This window comes from Excalfactoria chinensis, chromosome 1 (genome assembly GCF_039878825.1).
Source record: "Excalfactoria chinensis isolate bCotChi1 chromosome 1, bCotChi1.hap2, whole genome shotgun sequence".
Lineage (NCBI taxonomy): Eukaryota > Metazoa > Chordata > Aves > Galliformes > Phasianidae > Excalfactoria > Excalfactoria chinensis.
The window spans coordinates 42,888,361-42,906,370 of NC_092825.1; the positions used below are offsets into that span (position 1 = coordinate 42,888,361).

Consider the following 18,010-nt stretch of genomic DNA (forward strand, 5'->3'; position numbering starts at 1 on the left):
TCTTGAATATCTACCTGCTCTTTAAAAGATACTCATATTGAAGATGTGCCTCACTCCGCCTGAATCTCAATGAGACTTAGAAAATGGAGCAGCTCAAAGTATAACCACCTTAAAATAGCCTGAGTTCAGGTACTTCAAATGTTGAGGTAAAAGAAAACAGAGAGGAAAAGAAAACCACTTCTCAGGAAAATCCACCCGGCCCCAAAGGCAACGCACCGTGTTTCTTAATAATGTGAAAACGTTGCCAAAGGGACTGTGCTACAAAGCAGGAATGTAGCGGCTCAGGGTTGACTGCTTAGAAACATCTTTCTTGTGTCTATTTCATTTGAAACCCTGGATGGTAAGAGAAGATGGTAATTTTTTTCTTTTCCTTCCTTGCTTTGCCTCTTAATGCATTTTGACTTTCATTTGAATATAAGTTCAATATATTAAGTATCACAATAATCCCGTGACTGTTCTAGGAATAACCAAAAACATGTTTAAACTCAGAGCACTAGCCTAAAAAAAAACCCCATGGATTTGAAAATGTAATAACATGACATCCAACTCTTCTATGCATTGGCTTTAGGTGGCAAGAATTTGTTCACTGGGGGCTGCAGGGAATGGCTTCAGAGGCGGGCAGAGCTCACCATTGCCCCATGTCAGATCAGAGCCAGCTCCAGCTGCTCCAAAAGGGACCCACTGCAGCCAGAGCTGAGCCATGAGAAATGCTGGGTGTGCCTCCGGGAGAGCAGATAGGAAAGGAAAAAACTACCCCACAACAGCAGCTGGGAGAGAGGAGTGAGAAAATGTGAGTGAAGCAGCCCTGCAGCCACCAAGGGCAGTGCAGGAGGAAGGCAGGAGGTGCTCCAGGCATGGAGCAGAAGCTCCCTGCAGCACAGGAGAGGCCCATAGAGGAAAAGAGCAACTCCCGGCAGCCCACAGGTACCAGATGGAGCCCAGCAGACATGCAGGAGCACCTGGAATGGGACTCAAGTGGGAAGTGCCCAAAGGGTGGGCCCCATGGTATGGAGCTGCATTGGGACAATGGTTGGAGAGCTGCAGCCTGTGGGAAGCACGTGTGGGATCAGTTTGGAAAGGATGGCATCTGGTGGGAGGGACCTCATGTGGAGCAGTGGCAGAGAGGGACACATTATGGACTGCAACCCCCATTTCCTTGTTTGAAGGGAGAAGGTAGAAGAGGATGGATGGGAAGGAAGGTGTTTTCAGTCAGCCGTCAGTTCTCATTGCTGTAGTCTTCTGTCAATAGCAAATAAATTACATTAATCTCTTTGCTTTCCCTGCAACAATATCTCGAGAGTTATCTTCCCATCCTTATCACAACCCACAAGCTTTTTCTTTTCACTGTGTTTTCTCCCCATCTTTTTGTGGAGCATTTAGTGAGGGTGGTGCAGAGGGGCTGAGCTGCCCATCAGTGTGGAACAACCACAGAAACAAAGTGCTAACACGCCCTAAAGAGAGTAACCACTGAAATACATTTTTAAGTATATTTTAATCATGATCTTGAACTTCAAGATCTTGGATAATTCTTTATATCCATTTAAGAATAACTAGATAAAGCAAAATATATTAATTATAAGCTGAAAGTGAATCTAACATATATTTGGTTGTACAAGCTTTTTTTACTTTTCACTATAAATTCCGCTTTGTAGAAAGCTTTGGTTACTGATTTCTATCTCATATTGAGTTGGTTATTATTTATATTGCTGCCATGTTTGTAGATGCCTACTGCAGGAAGGACATCATCATTCTCCTGAGTGCCGTCTCTAACATAACAAAAGAAAACCATTACCCCAAGGCACTTGTCATCCACTTTGAATCGGGAATTGTCGAGTGTGGTAAAAAAAAGACAAGGGACAAAGTATTTGCAATAGAAACAAGTCATCTTCCAGCTAGCTGTGATGATCAAAAACTATATAAGGTTCCCCAGAACAAAGCTGTCTCTATAAGTTGTTCTATGCTCATAATATTTGCAGTAGATGTAGTCCTTGTCCAAACATAATTCACTCTTCTACCCTAACCCTGCCCCAGAAGCTGACACAAGGGCTTAGGCAACTGACAGTGGTTTTGAAATAACACAACTGTCTTGCTGTTAGGCAGTAGAGGCTCATGGTTTTATGTGTCACCCTACACTCGGGCCCTGATACTGGAATTACATTAAATAGCTTTGCAATACAAGGGCTGGGGGCAGCCACAGCTTGGGGATTGGCAGGGTATCGGTCGGTGGGTGGTGAGACATTGTGTTGTAGGTGGGCCATGGGCTGGCAAGCAGATGTGGTGTTGCTAAATGTTGGTTAGTGGGTGGCAAATAATTGTATTACGGCTATATATATATTGTTATAATCACATATTTCTTTCCATTTTCCCCTTCTGTCTTAGTAAATAGTTTATCTCAACCCACAGTTCTATTTTGCTTTCAGTTCTCTCCCTCATCCCACCTGCAGCAGTGACTGAATGGCTGTGTGGTGCTCAGCTGCACAACATACATATACTGACAGAGGAAATAGTATCAAGAGACAGCACTTAAACAATTAATATAAATAAAGGTACAGCTGTACACGAACCATTTAAAAGGAGTGGAGGTAGCTGAAAGAATAATGACCTACTGGATAGGTAGGACTGGTACCAGGACTGGAGTACAAGAAGTAGTAAAACAAAACACAGGATTGTGTATGGGGTGCCTGTGAAGAATCTTGAAAGCTAAGGGCAAAGCTTGACTGCAATGCACTGAAGCAGGAAAAAATAGTGAAACATGCTGAAGAATGAAGCAGCAAAAGTAAAGGCCACCAAGGCTACAATAGCAGCTGGCTCACAAACTAGTGGTTCTGTATGCAACAACATGCACCTCGGAATATCTTTAAACTCTGTTCTGCAGCTGATACTTCCCACTAGGAGGAAATTCAGAAATAAAAAGCTTGCAAGGGCTTGCACTGACTTTTAAGGAAGAAAATACAAAATCTCATCCCCCAGATCTTGCTGACCTCCATATACACACAGCTGTGTTTATCATGGTTTGACTACCCACACTGCCAAAAAATTCCTACCCTTGCTTGAATTGGAGACTATTACCTGGTTAGGCTGTAAATTAGCTTACTGGGATGCACAACATTGGTTGTGGTGGCCAAAAGCCAGCATCCTTTGATGCACTTAAGAGATTAGGCAGCCTTTTCATTTCCCATGACTTGTATGAACAGTGTGAGGCAGTTTTCCTCCCATCTCTGCTCCACAATGTTGAAACGTCCCAACAACTCAGCTGAATTACCCAATCTAAAAAGTATCCAGTTTTTAAAGAGCAGTATTATTAGTTTTAGGAATAACAGTCATTATTTTTGTACCTCTTAAAAAGCTTAAAATAAGAAACAAAACAAGCATTGGAATAATGTTTTTTCTCCTGTTTATAAATAATCTCTCCTACCCAGGACTGAATATTTACACTTTAGACAATAAAATGAAGCAAATAAAGAAGAACCATAAACAAAAGCTGGTGAAAATAAAGACTTCATTGCTGCTTTTAAAATATATTGGATGAAGCGTACCTGTATACGCTGTGGTAAGGAGAGGCCTGAATCCGAAGGGACGATCTGTATTCGTTGTGCCGCCCCATCCATTAGTGTTTGTGTAACAGCTCCCTGGGAATGGGTAATCTAGAAAGAACAAGTAAACGTAATAGATTGGCAGTGGGTAGGATACCTTAAGGAGAGATATACTGCCTTAACGGATGTACTACCATAAGGTTTTAGCAACTTCTGATTTCTCTGCACGAGGCTAAGGAAAGGGCTGACACGGTGTGAGGAACACCTGGCTGCTTCCTGACTGCGCTACCACACCGCGATGTAAGTGGAAGTGTCGACATAAGAAAGGAGTCAAGACTGGAGATTCTGAGGCTGATGGAGGAAGAGCAGGATAGGAAGCAAAACTTCCCCTTCCAGCGGAAATACAAACTCCAATCAACTTAGTTTTACCCAGGAATGCATTGCCTTTGGCACCAGTCCCAGCTATTATAACCTACTTGACCCTGTCCCTTCAGCTTGGTAGACTTGTTTAGCCATTCATTGATCTGGAACAGGACACTGATGAAGGTCAAAAAACAGTGCAGCAAAAGAGAGACACGGGTTATTTTTAGTGTAGGTCAAACCTTCAGGCCACATCTCCACAATGCTCAGAAGCAGATACATCAGAGCAAATCACAGAATCATACAATGGTTTGGGTTGGAAGGGACCTTCAAGATCACCTAGTTCCAACCCCCTGCTATAAACAGGGACACCTCCCTCTAGACCAGGTTGCTCACAGCACCATCCAGCCTGGCCTTGAAAGTGAGACAGTGAGATGAATCTGCTGGGAGCACAGGGGTTTGCTGCTCACATCACCTGCACCACCAATATAAATGGTTGTCAGACTACAACCCCAAACACCTGGAACTCTGCCTGCTAAAAATACCACGTTTCATGCAGGTGAACACTTTCAGAAGTGACACGATACATTCACTTTGCTTAATTAAAGGACAAAAAAAGAGTCCACCCATACATACATACATGCATACATACATACTGATCAGAGTAACCACACAAATTGCTAAAGACTATGTTTTGTTTGTATATGAGAGATTCTGTTTAGACAAATATGCAACTTTCCTGTTATCTGAAAGGTCTGTGGTAACAAAGTACCACATACCTTGCATACAGAACCACAGGTTACATCAGGCATGCTCCACAGGCTGCATGCGACCCATCCCCTCCCCTCACTGTAAAGGCGGTGGCTGTTCCCTGCAGAGCCCAATCAGGCAGTGGGTTGTTAATGCTTTGTCAACTGAAAGCAGGTCATGGGGAGGGCAGCGCTGTGCAGTGCTGACTCAAGGGACGGCAAATCATTGTACCCATTTAGATACACTGGCTAAACACGGGGCTCTGAACAGCAAATACACAGCTGTGCTTTCCATATTGATAAAGGAATTTGAAAATAGAACCACAGAATCATAGAATCTTTAGAGCTGGAAGGGACCTTTAAAGGCCATCCAGTCCAACCCCCCTGCAATGAGCAGGGACATCTACAGCTGATTAGGGTGCTCAGAGCCTGGTCCAGACTGGTCTGGAATGCCTCCAGGGATGCTGAGGTGGGGATTCCCAACACCTCACTGGGCAACCTGTTTGAGTGCCTCACCATCTTTGTTATAAAAACCTTTCCCCTTATATCCAGCCTAAATCTCCCCTCTTTTAGTTTGAAATCATTTCCTTTTGTCCTATCAAACAGATCCCACCACAGAATCTGTCCTCTTTCTTAGAGCCCCCCTTCAGTTACTGAAAGGCTGCCCTCAGGTCTCCCTGCAGCCTTCCCTTCTCCAGGCTGAACAGCCCCGGCTCTCTCAGCCTGTCCTCACAGGAAGATGTTCCATCCCTCGGATCATTTCTGTGTCCCTCCTCTAGATGCTCTCCAACAGCCCACGTCTCTCCTGTGCTGAGGACTCCCCACGTGGACGCAGTACTCCAGGTGAGGTCTCACCAGCACAGAGCAGAGGGGCAGGATCACCTCCCTCACCCTGCTGGCCACGCTGCTTTTGATGCAGCCTGGAGTACAGCTGCCTTTCTGGGCTGCAAGGGCACACTGCTGGCTCATGTCCATCTTGCCATCCACCAGTACCTCCAAGTCCTTTTCAGCTGGGCTGTCGTTCCATGGAAATAAGTGGGAGGCATTTCTTTTGGTGTGACCTCCATGTGGTATATATGTATACATAATGGGATATATGGGATACATATACATATACATAATGGGACCAGAGCTGGGATTGTTTAGTTTGGAGGAGGCTCAGAGGAGACCTCATTGCACTCTACAGCTTTCTGAAGGGAGGTTGTGATGAGGAGGAGCTTGGTCTCTTCTCCCAGGCAACAAACAGGACCCGAGGAAATGGCTGCAAGTTGTACCAGAGGAGTTTAGATTAGATATAAGGAAAAACTTTTCCTCTCAGAGAGTGGTCAGGCACTGGAATGGCTGCCCAGGGAGGTGGTGGCGTCACTGTCCCTGGCAGTGTTCAAGAGGTGTCTGGATAAGGAGCTCTGAGATCTGGTTTAGTGCATTGTGGTAGCAGCAGTAATGGGAGAACAGCTGGACTAGATGATCTTGTAGGTCCTTTCCAACCTTGTGATTCTATGATTCTATGATATATATGGCTCAAGACAATGTCTATTCACTAAATGTAGCCAAGGCAAGCCAAAAGGTTTAACACTGATGGATCAAATGAGTTTCCTACAAGAACTGAGTAATGAGCCCCAAGAAATGGGAATTATCTCAAACTCAGCAAAAGATGATGAGCAGTATGATGAGCTACCAGTCATCTCCTTCAGACTGACTCTGGTCCCCATTAGATCCTTCTCCAGACCTACTCAACTCATCACTTCAGCAGAAAGCTTCCATTTGTATCAGCCAGATGCTGGTGCAGAACACAGAAAGACCTTTCCCTTCTTTTGGCACTGAGACACCAGATCAGCTCTGTGTCTCATGGAGCCATATTATGAAATTGAGAACAATTCTCAACGAAGCTGAGCATCATCATTTAAACTTGCCACCCTCCTCTGCAACTGGAACACATGCTTCAGCTAGCTTTGACTAATCCCCTGTATCCAAAACACAAGAAACAGGAATTACAGCCCCACCTGGGCTTCCCCAAGGACGTATCCTACCGAAACAAAGCTACACTACACACATCATTCCCCCTGTAAAGAGGAAAAGAGAAAGAAAAAAAATTACAACTGCCTTAGTAGTTCTCAGATGCTACAACAGTGAAAAGCGTAAGAATTTATACAGAACAGATTTACCATCCTGCATGTCCCCAGCTGTTACATATGAAATCAAGACCGAGAGGAACTAAAATTACTTGAAATTTTATCCTATCCACAGTACTAGACAGGGAACCAAGAGTGGATATTTCAAGCTAATAAATGTTTTCTGCTCCTATCCAATTCAAAGCACTGCTAATGATGGAATGTTCTAGTAAAGTATGTATACAGTGATACACACTTCCAAACTGCCTGTGCATCTCTGGAAGATCCTGGGCTGCAGTACGCAGACTGTATATAGGCTACAGGAAATGAAAAACAGGAGTCAAGAGAAAGAGTTCAGTTTCCCCCTGACTTACACTAAATGTCAACCGGTATTTTACAATGCAGACCACAGCAAGCCTCTACTTATAAGAACAAGAGCAACAATGAATGAATTCTGTAACTGGAATGTAAAATCTATATAGTGACAACTCTGATGGTAAAATTTCTAAGTGAAAGTGAGCAAAGTAATTCTATAATGAGGCAGCTCTCTGAACACTACATATCCAAAAGGCACAGCTGAGCAGTTTGTCACTTACTGAGAACACTTCTATATCTTCACTGCTGTGGGGGAAACTTTGGCAAGACAGACTTTGCAGTATAACTTTAAGACAGACACAATAAGTTCATCTTCCATGTGAGGGTCTTTCTTGCTCTTGGGACTTGGATTTTTACATCTTACTCTGTCCATTTTATTATTCAATGCTTCCTAAGTATGATGAAAAAATTATGTACCTCTCCCATTTGCTGCTCAATAATTTGATGGGCCAGTTCCTCTATGGTTGCCATGACTGTTAATCACCAGAATTTCCTGTCAAAAAACAAAAAAAGGAAAGAAGATGCTTAACATCTACAGCCTTTCTAATAAAAAACACCTTCGGGGAAATAGGGTCCATAGAAGTAAATCACATTCATAATTATCTGAAGGTGACATCCCTGCTAAATTTGAAGCTTAATTATACTGCGAAAGTATTAAATTACTTCCTATTTGCAACCTTCTGTATCTTTGTACTCGACTCACATTTTCCCTCACTATTCTCACAAAGAGCAACAAAATAATAAACTCCCTGAGAACAGAAGCGTGTTATTGGCCCTGACATTAGCAGGGACATAATTAACACCTTAAAACTGGAACCTAGCCAATTTTGTGGATGCAAATCAAGGGCAAAAACCATAACTAATTCTAAATACACACTGATCCATTTGTGCAAGTAAGAGTGCCTGAAGGCCAGTCTTACAATTAGCATCAGTATTACGGTTACAGTGTAAGAGTCCAGATCTTCATGAGAAGAATTTTCTAGGATTTAATACATTACTGCTGTGATGCAGCATTAAGTACCCAGCTGTGCGCCTTGTTTGTCTGGGCATCTGCGTCCAAATATTCATTAGGCAGTTTGTGAAAGGAACATACACAAATTAGGAAGCACTACACTTAATTTTCTGACACAAGTTGTATTAAGAACACTTCTTATACAAGGCAAGACAGTACTCTTACATTAAAGGATTTATCTATACACAATATTTACTTTGTTTCAAATACAGAATATATTTGAATTATATAGTTTTAACGTTGCAGACAAAGTTAGTGTTAATAGAAGTAGTTATATACATAGAAAAGCTGTACATATAACAAGCACAATCAATTGATTTTCCCCCTTTAACTTTGCTAGAACTTCTAGGAACTATCTAATATACCAATAAACTCTAAATTTTCCCAATAAATTATGCAAATTAAAAATGTAATTCATTGTGAAGCCCATACTATTCTTACAACTGAAAATAGAGATATCTTTTGACTAAGGCAAGAACTGCAGTCTTTAGAAGTGCGCATCGTGCACTAAATGCTGATTGATGGAAAAACATAGCAATACTTGGGTCCCATAGGCAATTCTTAATCTCCCACTGGCACACTGTACTGTTCATTACATTAAGTGAGAAGATGACAGATAGACACATAAAACATCTAAGGCTGAACCTTATGTTGCAAAGCATTCTTTCCTTGGAAAATCTAATCAGTACTGGTATCTTTGCAGGAGTGCTCTATTAAACCACTCGTGCAGCTGCAGAATAACCACTATGAAAGATTTCCAAGCCCGCTAATGTATTCCAACAGATGTTTTCTTAAGTGGAATCATAGGACAGCTTCGCAGGAAGGGACCTTTTCCAAGCCCACCCACCTCCAACTCCTCTGCCATGGGCAGGGCTGTCCTCCACCAGCTCAGGCCAACCAGGGCCACATCCAGCCCGGTCCTTAATACCTCCAGCGATGGGGCACCCACAAATTCTCTGTGCAACCTGTTCCAACACCTCACCACCCTCTGAGGAAAGACTTTCCCCCTAACATCTCAGCTACATATTTCCTCTTTAAAATTGTTCAGTCTTTTCCCATCACTATCACAGCATGTAAAAAGTTAGCCTGCTTTAGAAGCTTCCATTTACTGGAAGGTCACAATGAGACCTTCCCAGGGCCCTCTCCAGGCTGAACAAACTGAGCTCCCTCAGCCTTTCTTCACAGGAGAGGTGCTCCAGCTCTCTGAATGTTCAAGTACTGGCAAACAAAATATTGCATTGCAGTATTGTACACAGTACCAGAAATTAGTATTGCTTAATTAAAAACAAAACAAAACAAGAACAAGTCTTAAAAGCAAATGAGAGAACCAATTAGACAAGCGCACTTTTGGGTAAGATGTACTTTTTGCAAAGAGATTTTTTTGTCTAATACCAGTAATAATGGACATATGGCAACATTTTGCCATAAAAAAGAAGAAGAAAAAATTAAGAGCAAGTAAAATTCTGAAATTCTGCTTTCGTAACCGACCCTGGTTTGACCCTGGGTTTGGGTTTGGGTTTGGTCCAGAGATTTCCTGAGGTCTGCTCCTGCCTGCACCATTGATGCCAGCACTGGTATATCTGTGACCTCATAACCAGAAGCAAAGCTTTATGTTAGTTTGTGTTAGTTTTCAGCCCAATGAATGACTTAACTCATGACATTACCATAAAAACGCTACTGCTGCACCACTGGTGGCTTGGAACTGAAGGATCACCCCTTTCCACAGCCACAGAATTATGTCCACTTAGGCCATCTGAAGTCTCCCATGCATTCGTACAGTTCTATGAACTGCTGTAAGGTGAGTCTTGGAGTTTAGACACACTTATTTTGGAATCTTATGGATGAACCTGGTGAGGAAACAAGAAAAAGAGGATGAAAAAAAGCAACAGGCAGCCCTAAGAACAAACCAGGCAACGTATATATATGACCGTGAAGTGGCCCGGCAGACTTCTGGTCCACATGCTGAAGCACTGTACAATCAGGAGACTGACGTGGACCTATCTTCTTGCTCCACATCTTATTTCCAGGAAGAGTAAAATTGAATGACTGTAAGAACTAAAATAACCACAGCTATTCTGAAAAACAAGGCAAGGAAAGCAACGCAGTTATGAAGTGCCAAACACATCAGCTTATTGATAGCTAAGCCTCGTTCATTTTGACAATGAAATACTATTCTGCAAAGACCTTTTAAAATCTCTTAGTACTAGGTGTTATTCCTCCTGTTAATAGGTATTAATCTTTTTGAGTCCCAACACAGAACTAAATGTTGTCTTTCCTTGGAACCTAATTTTAGTTCCGCATTTTTGCAGGTACAGTATTACTGAAACCACAAACATTTGCTCAGTTTACAGCATTAAGGTGCTGCTGTCCTGGAGCATGCGTATGCAGAAAAGAAGTCTATTGTATGTAGCCTAGAATTATCAGATGAAATCACAAACAACACTTATTTAATCATCTAGTGTGTTGCAAACTTCGGTCGGCCATACTCACTGCCTTCGCATGCACACAGCATGATACGACGCTGTTAAAATGGTGAGAAATTATGTATGAGAAGCCTGTTGTCTTAGTTCAAAAGGGAACATTAAGCACAGCAGTGACTTTATCAAATGATCGTCAATTATTCATTCTAAGAGTTATTTTTCACTCTATACGATGCAAAAATCACCTCCAGTACCTACAATCATTATAACCTTCCCTTTGCAATTTATTGCATCAACTGTAATTTCTTCATTTACTGCTTGTTCCCATTTTAACGGGGCTACCCAAATGTAATCAATGTTTGCCTCACATCTTACTTTTCCATCATGATTGTTTCCTTCATCTACTTCCCTAAAGTCTGCTGAATCACCCCAGGGCAGACTCCCAAACAAGTTGAACACTGGAGTTCTTCCATAAATCAGAGCCTGGAATTCCACAAGGATAAAAAATCCAAAGCACAGGAACTATTAAAATTATATACATGACATCACTGAGGACAAGTAGAAAATCCTTCACTTGGCAAAGAATTTGAGGTCATTTGCTACATTCCTCGGGTTCTTTCTAGCACACATTAGTATATTTGCGCTTCTGTAGCACAGCTTAAGTACTATTCACCTGCTAACAACAGGCTTGAGAAACACAGGAGAGCTAAATCTCTCTTGAAACATTCCCTCCTGGAGAGAGAAATGGATCTGAATGTTAACAGGGGTTAACAGGAAAGTTTATCAGACTCCAAAGCCATAACCTGTTTGCTCAAACTGGATGGTCAGATCACTCTGTTTATATTGAGCTTTCTGACGACCCAAGGCTCAGGAAAATGGATAGGTCTGCAGCAGCAAGAACTGTGCTTTTATGGCTGATGTGCTCCATGGGCTTACAAGCAAAGCTCTCTGCTCTAGCAGGGATGGGCTCCATAAGCAGAGCCCTGCAGCTGCTCCATGTCAGATCAGAGTCAACTCCAGATGCTCCAAAAGTGTCCCACAGCTGCAGAGATCTAAGGAAGGGAAAAACTGCTGCATCACAGCAGCTGGGAGAGGGTGAGAAAATGTGAGAGAAGCAGCCCTGCAGCCACCAAGGTCAGTGCAGGAAGAGGGCAGGAAGTGCTTCAGGCATGGAGCAAAAGCTCCCTGCAGCCCAGGAGAGGCCCATGGAGGAGCAGGGCATCCTCCTGCAGCCCACAAGTTCCATACAAAGCAGATCTCCATGTGCAGACATGGAGAAGCCCATGGTGCAGCACTGGACGAGGCCTGGAGGAGCCACAGCATATGGGGAGCCCCTGCAGGAACAGCTGCTGGCTGAAGCTGCAACCTGTGGGGAGAAGCCTGTGGTGGGGCAGGAAGGCTGGGGGGGCTGCTGCTGATGGGAACCCGTGTGGGGCAGTACCTGAAGGGTGGGCCTGGTGGTACAGAGCTGTGCTGGGGCAGTGCTTGGAGAGCTGCAGCCTGTGGGAAGGCCACGCATCATCAGATTGAGAAGGATGGAGGGACCCCATGTGGAGGAGAGGGAGAGAGAAACCACGGAGGAGCAGCAGAGATGAAGCATTACAGACTATAGCCCCATTCCCAGTTCCCCTGTGCCACTCACAGGGTGAGGAAGTAGAAGAGGGTGGGCAGGGGAGGTGGTGTTTTCAGTTGGCTTTCAGTTCTCACACTTCCAGTCTGCTTTGCTTGTGACAGTAACTGGTGACTGATATCCCTACCCTTAACACATGAAATTTTATCACATTTCCTCCCCATCCTTCTGAGCAAGAGGAATGTGAGAGCAAATAATGGTGCTTACCAACCTACTGGTTGTCATGGTTTTGCATAACCTATGACACTGGTGTTACACGACCACATCCACACACTCTGATTAAGAAGTTTTATTACTGAGCTATGTATATTCAGGTTGTTATGCACTCGTGAGAGAAACTCCTATTAGTGTTAGAGACTGTATTTAAAGCTTGAAGTGGTTAACTATATTCTGAAAAAGATGCCTTTGCTGTTAAGAACTCTTTTGGAAGGGTGATGGGAGTTCATGTCAATTTCCTTTGTTTACTGAGTTCCAAGAATTTGAAGCACCTGATGAACAAAGATGATGTTTAGCTGCATGTACCTCCATTGGAAGAGATGGCATTTCAGCTAATGTGAGGCACAGCCTTCATGTTTTCAGCCAAACACCAACAGCAAGACAAGAATTTGTACCAGCTATGGCAGAATTCTGTGCTGGTGCAACACGTCTGCAATAGGATTCCTTCTTGTGACAGAGATTAACTGTTGTGTGAGCTGGCATTTTTACCTTAATTCAGTGTCATCAAACAGAACTAATCAAATACTAAAAGCATTCAGCTTGCTCAAACCCAGAATTGGCCACAGTTGTCCTTCGTTCTGGGGACCAGGAGCATAACTGTACTGTTTAACTCTGCGCTGGCCAGGCTGCACTTTGAGTGCTGTGTTCAGTTTTGGGCCCCTCACTACAAGGACACTGAGGCCCCAGAACACATCCAGAGAAGGGCAACAAAGCTGCGAAAGTCTGATGGGGAACAGCTGAGGGAACTGGGATTGTTCAGACTGGCAAAGAACAGGATAGACTTTATTGCCCTCTACAGTGACTTGAAAGGAGCTGTAGTGAGGTGGGGTTCATTCTTGTGTCCCATCACTGGTTGACTGGGAGATAAGGCAATGGCCTCAGGTTGCGCCAAGGGAGGTTTGGGTTGGATATCAGGAAAAGTTTATTCTCTGAGACAGCAGTTGGGCAGCGGCACAGGCTGCCCATGGAGGTGTTGAAGAACCACGTGGATGCGGCACTGAGAGATGTAGCCAGTGGGCATGGTGAGGGTGGGCTGACTTTTCAACTTGATGATCTCAGAGTTCTTCTCCAATTTTAATGACCGTATGATTTTTGAACTTTCCTGATAAAACAAGCCCATAAACAAAGCCAGGACCATTTAAAACTGATAAATGCTAATATCTCCTTCTGGAGATTTTATTTTTTAAACACGGTAACCTCTTAAGACTGACGTCCATCAGGGCTGGTCTATGAAGTTAGGCTGATGATGAGGATCCGATCTGATTCCGGTTTTACACCAGCAGGTAGTGTCTGCTGTACACAAGAACAACCTGCAGCCTCCTTAGGAATCATCATCTCAGTCCCACTGCAGCTCTGACCAACCAAGTATCAGTTCAACTCACAAGAGAGCAACCAGTCTGAAGCACTCAAGCAGTACTTACAAGCACAGACAATATAGCTTGCAACCACCCTCTGAATTAACCCTCCATCTCAACGTGACAAGTTCACACGTGGATAAGCAACTTGCAATTTGCTGCTCGATTACCAACCAGCAGAACGTTATTCTCAAGTTTGCTTTACTGTTTGCATTGAAACACCACACAGCTGCCAGCAGCACTCACCTACACAACTGTACGCTGGCGCTCCCTGTATTATAGTTGGGATGCCAGCTAGGAGCACTAATGTTTTCAGGAGCTGTGCTGATGCCCCTGTTTACAAAGCACAGCTATTAAAGAGAAGAGCAGAATCTTAATTTTGGCCCGAGGAGAAGGAATTTCCATAGACGTTAAGAAAAAAATGGTGCAACTTGGCTGTCTCTGACATTTGCAAATGTCACATTCAGCTACATCCTGAAATACAGGCTAATGAAAACGGGTTCTTCCCTTGTTTACTTGATGTGACAGAAGTTGAGCTAAAACTCATATCAGTGCATAACCTCATGCACTTGAAAACATCCTTCCTTTGTAATCACTGTGACTTCTAATTGCAGCCTAATTTGGCTGCATGGCTAAAGGCCCAACCGTGCCCTGAGGGCACCAGGCCCAGCACAGCACACCGGGTGAGAGGGGTCGTCGGGCTCAGCATGAAGCTGCTTCAGGGGAGGGTCAGGCAAGGTTCTTGACTGCAGGGCAGTGGGCACAGCCACAAGTTGCTGTTCAACAAGAGTTTGGACACTGCTTCCAGACACAGGGTTTGAATTCTGAGTGACCTGGTGTGGAGCCAGGGAATGGACTTAGCCACGCTTGTGGGCATCTTCCAACTCAGGATACTCTGTGATTCTATGATAACTCTTGCCTCTACATCAGACTTACGATTCCTGCCCTCATTTTTCAGAGCCCTCCAGGTCTAAAAGAAGCGATAAGCTTTGCCCCATAACCATTTAGTCAGTGACACCAGCCCTTGTTTAAGCTCCCAAATGGTTCCCATTCATAACTTCCTGCAGATCTGCAGTTCAGATCAGAAACACTTTTTAAAGCTCCATGAAACATCCCTTTAGTTTGTCTTAAAGGAGATACACTGCCTAAGGAAAAGAGACATTTAGACCGTCAGCATGATGAGATCGCTGCCTCACTCCAACTGTTTGATGCTTTCTCTCTTTGCACCCTTAACGTTCTCAGTGTGCGATGATCTGTTCACACAGTTTTCATGAGCTTGCCTAAGATTCAGCCACTACACATTTTTCCTTCTTCCTCGGCTTGTATGTGCCAGAGCTTTCCCAATGCTTTATTCAAAGTAACCTAGGAAATAATAATTTCAATGGTTTGCTTTTAGCTTCCTTCCAAAGAAATGGGTTAGGAAACACTCCTCTGAGAACCACCAGCAGATGTGACAGCCTCTAATTCCACTGCTGGTACAGCTCTACCAAGGAGACAGCAAGGGGTAACTCATACCATTCTCCACAGACAGAAGTTACACAACCTGCATCACCTCATTAGGAAGCTTCCTACTAATTCTATGCCAAAATATTGTACCAGTGTAAACTGAGGGCTTCAAAAGCAATTGCAGAAGACTTTGATGCTTGGACTTTCCATGATATTAACGGTAACATTGCTTGTTCCATTATATTACAGTGCACTGTTGGTATAATTGCTTTATTCTATAATATCCCCGTTCTCATTTACCACCTGCAGATGAATGAAAACAGACTGCATCAGTATGAAGACACAGGATGTGAACAGTCCCTCTGCACTGGAGATCTTCAGGTTACTTTCAAAAAAGAAAGTCATGAACTTGACCCACAATAAGTTGCACTGCTGCAAAAACAATGCTTGTAAAACATGTCAATCTTTACATATATAACAGAGAACACTGGATGCTTTTGAGACACTGCCATGTTTAACTGGCTGCAACCACAGAAATTACTGTGAACTCTCTGGTCTCATATGAAGAAACAGAAGAGCAACGTGACTATTTAGGAAGGCTTGAGAGGTTAGTGTAATGAAAAGCTAGCTGGAAAATAATCCCCTCTTAGAAGAAACTGTCTTAATCTCCTTCCGTAGTCATATTACTTCAGCAATGAAAGGCTTCAACAAATCTCGGAAAATGAACTAAGGATGCACTATTTCAGTTCATGTCATCACATCAGGGGCTTACAGCTGATCTGTACCTTAAAATGGAAACTAATCCTCACTTCCATTCCCAAAGTCATCATATGATGATTAAGAATTTAGCTTAACCAATGCTGAACTTTGACAAACAAAGACCCGTGTGTAGAATGCAAAGCACTCAAAAATCCCTCTGTGATTAATTGTACAAGAGTCAGGAGGTTTGGTTACTTGTTTTAAACAGATTTCTTTACACTTTGGAACAGCATTCTGCAATGCTTTACAGATCATCAATTAAGCCAAGGAATCTGACGCATCTGTGAGATGCGTGATGCTACTCTGCTCATTGCTTCCTACATAGAAAACTCAATGAACACAGGAACTAAATGAGCTGTTCTTGGATTCTCTCTCTGTAAGCCATAACACTCAGGGAGGCAGAACAGTTGCAGACTCAAAGGAGTAACGGTCTCTCTATCCCTGAGCTAAGGAATATTGATGTGACTCACGACACCCAGTCAGAGAGCGTTTATTAAATCTGCATGACATCAAGATTTAGAGCGTACGCATGTAAGAGACCAATAACCACAGGAAACAAGCAGCTAAACCTGCAGGCAAGGGGAAGATGAGGCACTTGCAAAGCACAAGGGAATAATTACAAGGCATACCGCAACAGAGTCAAAGATGCGCTGGCAGCCATGTCTGTGCAACTCATTTAAAATCATTGTTCTCAATGCTTTAAAACTGCTATGTTTAATTTTTCATGGAAGCAAAGTGTTACAGTGGGAAGAAAGGTGAGGGAACAACCCTTCAGTACTGAGTATTCAGGAGACTGCAGTCATTCGCACAGTTTGGGCCACCAAAGGGGCTGGTCTCTCTCCTGCCCTATTGTGGAGCTCCTGCTATGTGTGCTTGCTTCAACTCAGCAGCCCCATGAGGCCGTGGGGCAGCACGGAGGAGGAGAGGCACAGGGGCTGTCTGCAAGCTGAAGCAGGTCACACGGGCAGTGGATACTCGCCAGAGCCAGGTAAGAAGACAGACTCTCATTAACCAGGCCAGGCCGTCCTGCATTATCTGCCACTGACTGCTTGAACCTGGCCAAAATCTGTGCTGTTGCAAGAAAAAAACAAAAACAAGAGCACACCAGTTCCCTAAACCAGAGCAGAAGCTACTAAGCAAACCAGGTCAGCAAGTCCACCTGGCTAAGTACTTCCTCCTCCACTTCTTTTCCCCTCTGTTCTGGGTTACTTTCAGTCAGGTCAGTTCCCTACCTGGGGCACACAGACTGTACTAACACCTAGGAAGCACAAATCCTGCTTTCCAGACACAGGCAGGCACTACTCCCGCTGCACACAGCATGGCTGCAGCATCTCATGAAGTGGGACTAAGTTACCAAGCATAAGGCCATACTGTTGCAGCAGCTTGCATGCAGCACATCAGCTTCCATTACAGGTGCTGCTCTGAGCACTCATTGAGCTCCAGCCCCAGGCAGGCAGTTGATGAATGAAGGCACACTCATTCAGCAGCATAAGCTCACCTCCTGCAACTTGCACACGGTCCCAGCTGCAGACATCTTCAGAAAGATGAACTGAATTTATCTTTACAGTCAATCAGTGTTGACAGCCTCATAAAGAAAAGCCCTCTATAAGCATCAATCTTTCAAAGGATATTTGTGTGCATGTTTGGTTTTGGTGTTTTGTTTTGTTTCCTGCTTTACCAGCTTTGCAGTATCACAGGACTTGGTTCTGTCAGCAGGCCTTTAGGTTCCTATAAGCACATATTGTAAAGGCACTCTGGAAAGGACATTCAGATTAAGCTATCAGGACTGAAAACCTCAGTCGCACTGACACCTGCATTGTCCTATTAATACTTTGGAACAAACAAATGACCAGAATAAATAGGGAGTTTTCACACTACAAATCTACTCCCAAGCTATGAGCAGCAACCTCAACTTGCCTGGAACTAAATAACCACTAATTAGAGCTAATATGACAACACAAGAGGATTTGGCTTTAGGGTTTCTTTTGTGCTCTGTGTTCAAGTGGCTGGCTCAGCCTCCTACAAAGGCAATGAAATATTTGAC

At 43.7% G+C, this 18,010-nt stretch overlaps 1 protein-coding gene across 6 annotated transcripts in view; it reads right to left on the reverse strand.

Moving 5' to 3' along the window:
* Positions 1 to 18,010, reverse strand: part of NR2C1 (nuclear receptor subfamily 2 group C member 1) — a 40,862-nt gene that overhangs the window by 20,909 nt on the left and 1,943 nt on the right. For 3 of the 6 annotated variants that reach the window (XM_072357083.1, XM_072356858.1, XM_072357166.1), the window contains 3 exons: positions 9,805 to 9,987; positions 7,546 to 7,621; positions 3,537 to 3,644 (listed from right to left, as the gene is read on the reverse strand). In XM_072357083.1, coding sequence (XP_072213184.1) covers positions 3,537 to 3,644; positions 7,546 to 7,599 — 162 coding nt within the window. In that variant the 5' untranslated portion in view covers positions 7,600 to 7,621; positions 9,805 to 9,987. The remainder of the gene's footprint in view (positions 1 to 3,536; positions 3,645 to 7,545; positions 7,622 to 9,804; positions 9,988 to 18,010) is intronic. The other 3 variants (XM_072356999.1, XM_072357248.1, XM_072356929.1) reach the window with 2 other exon arrangements.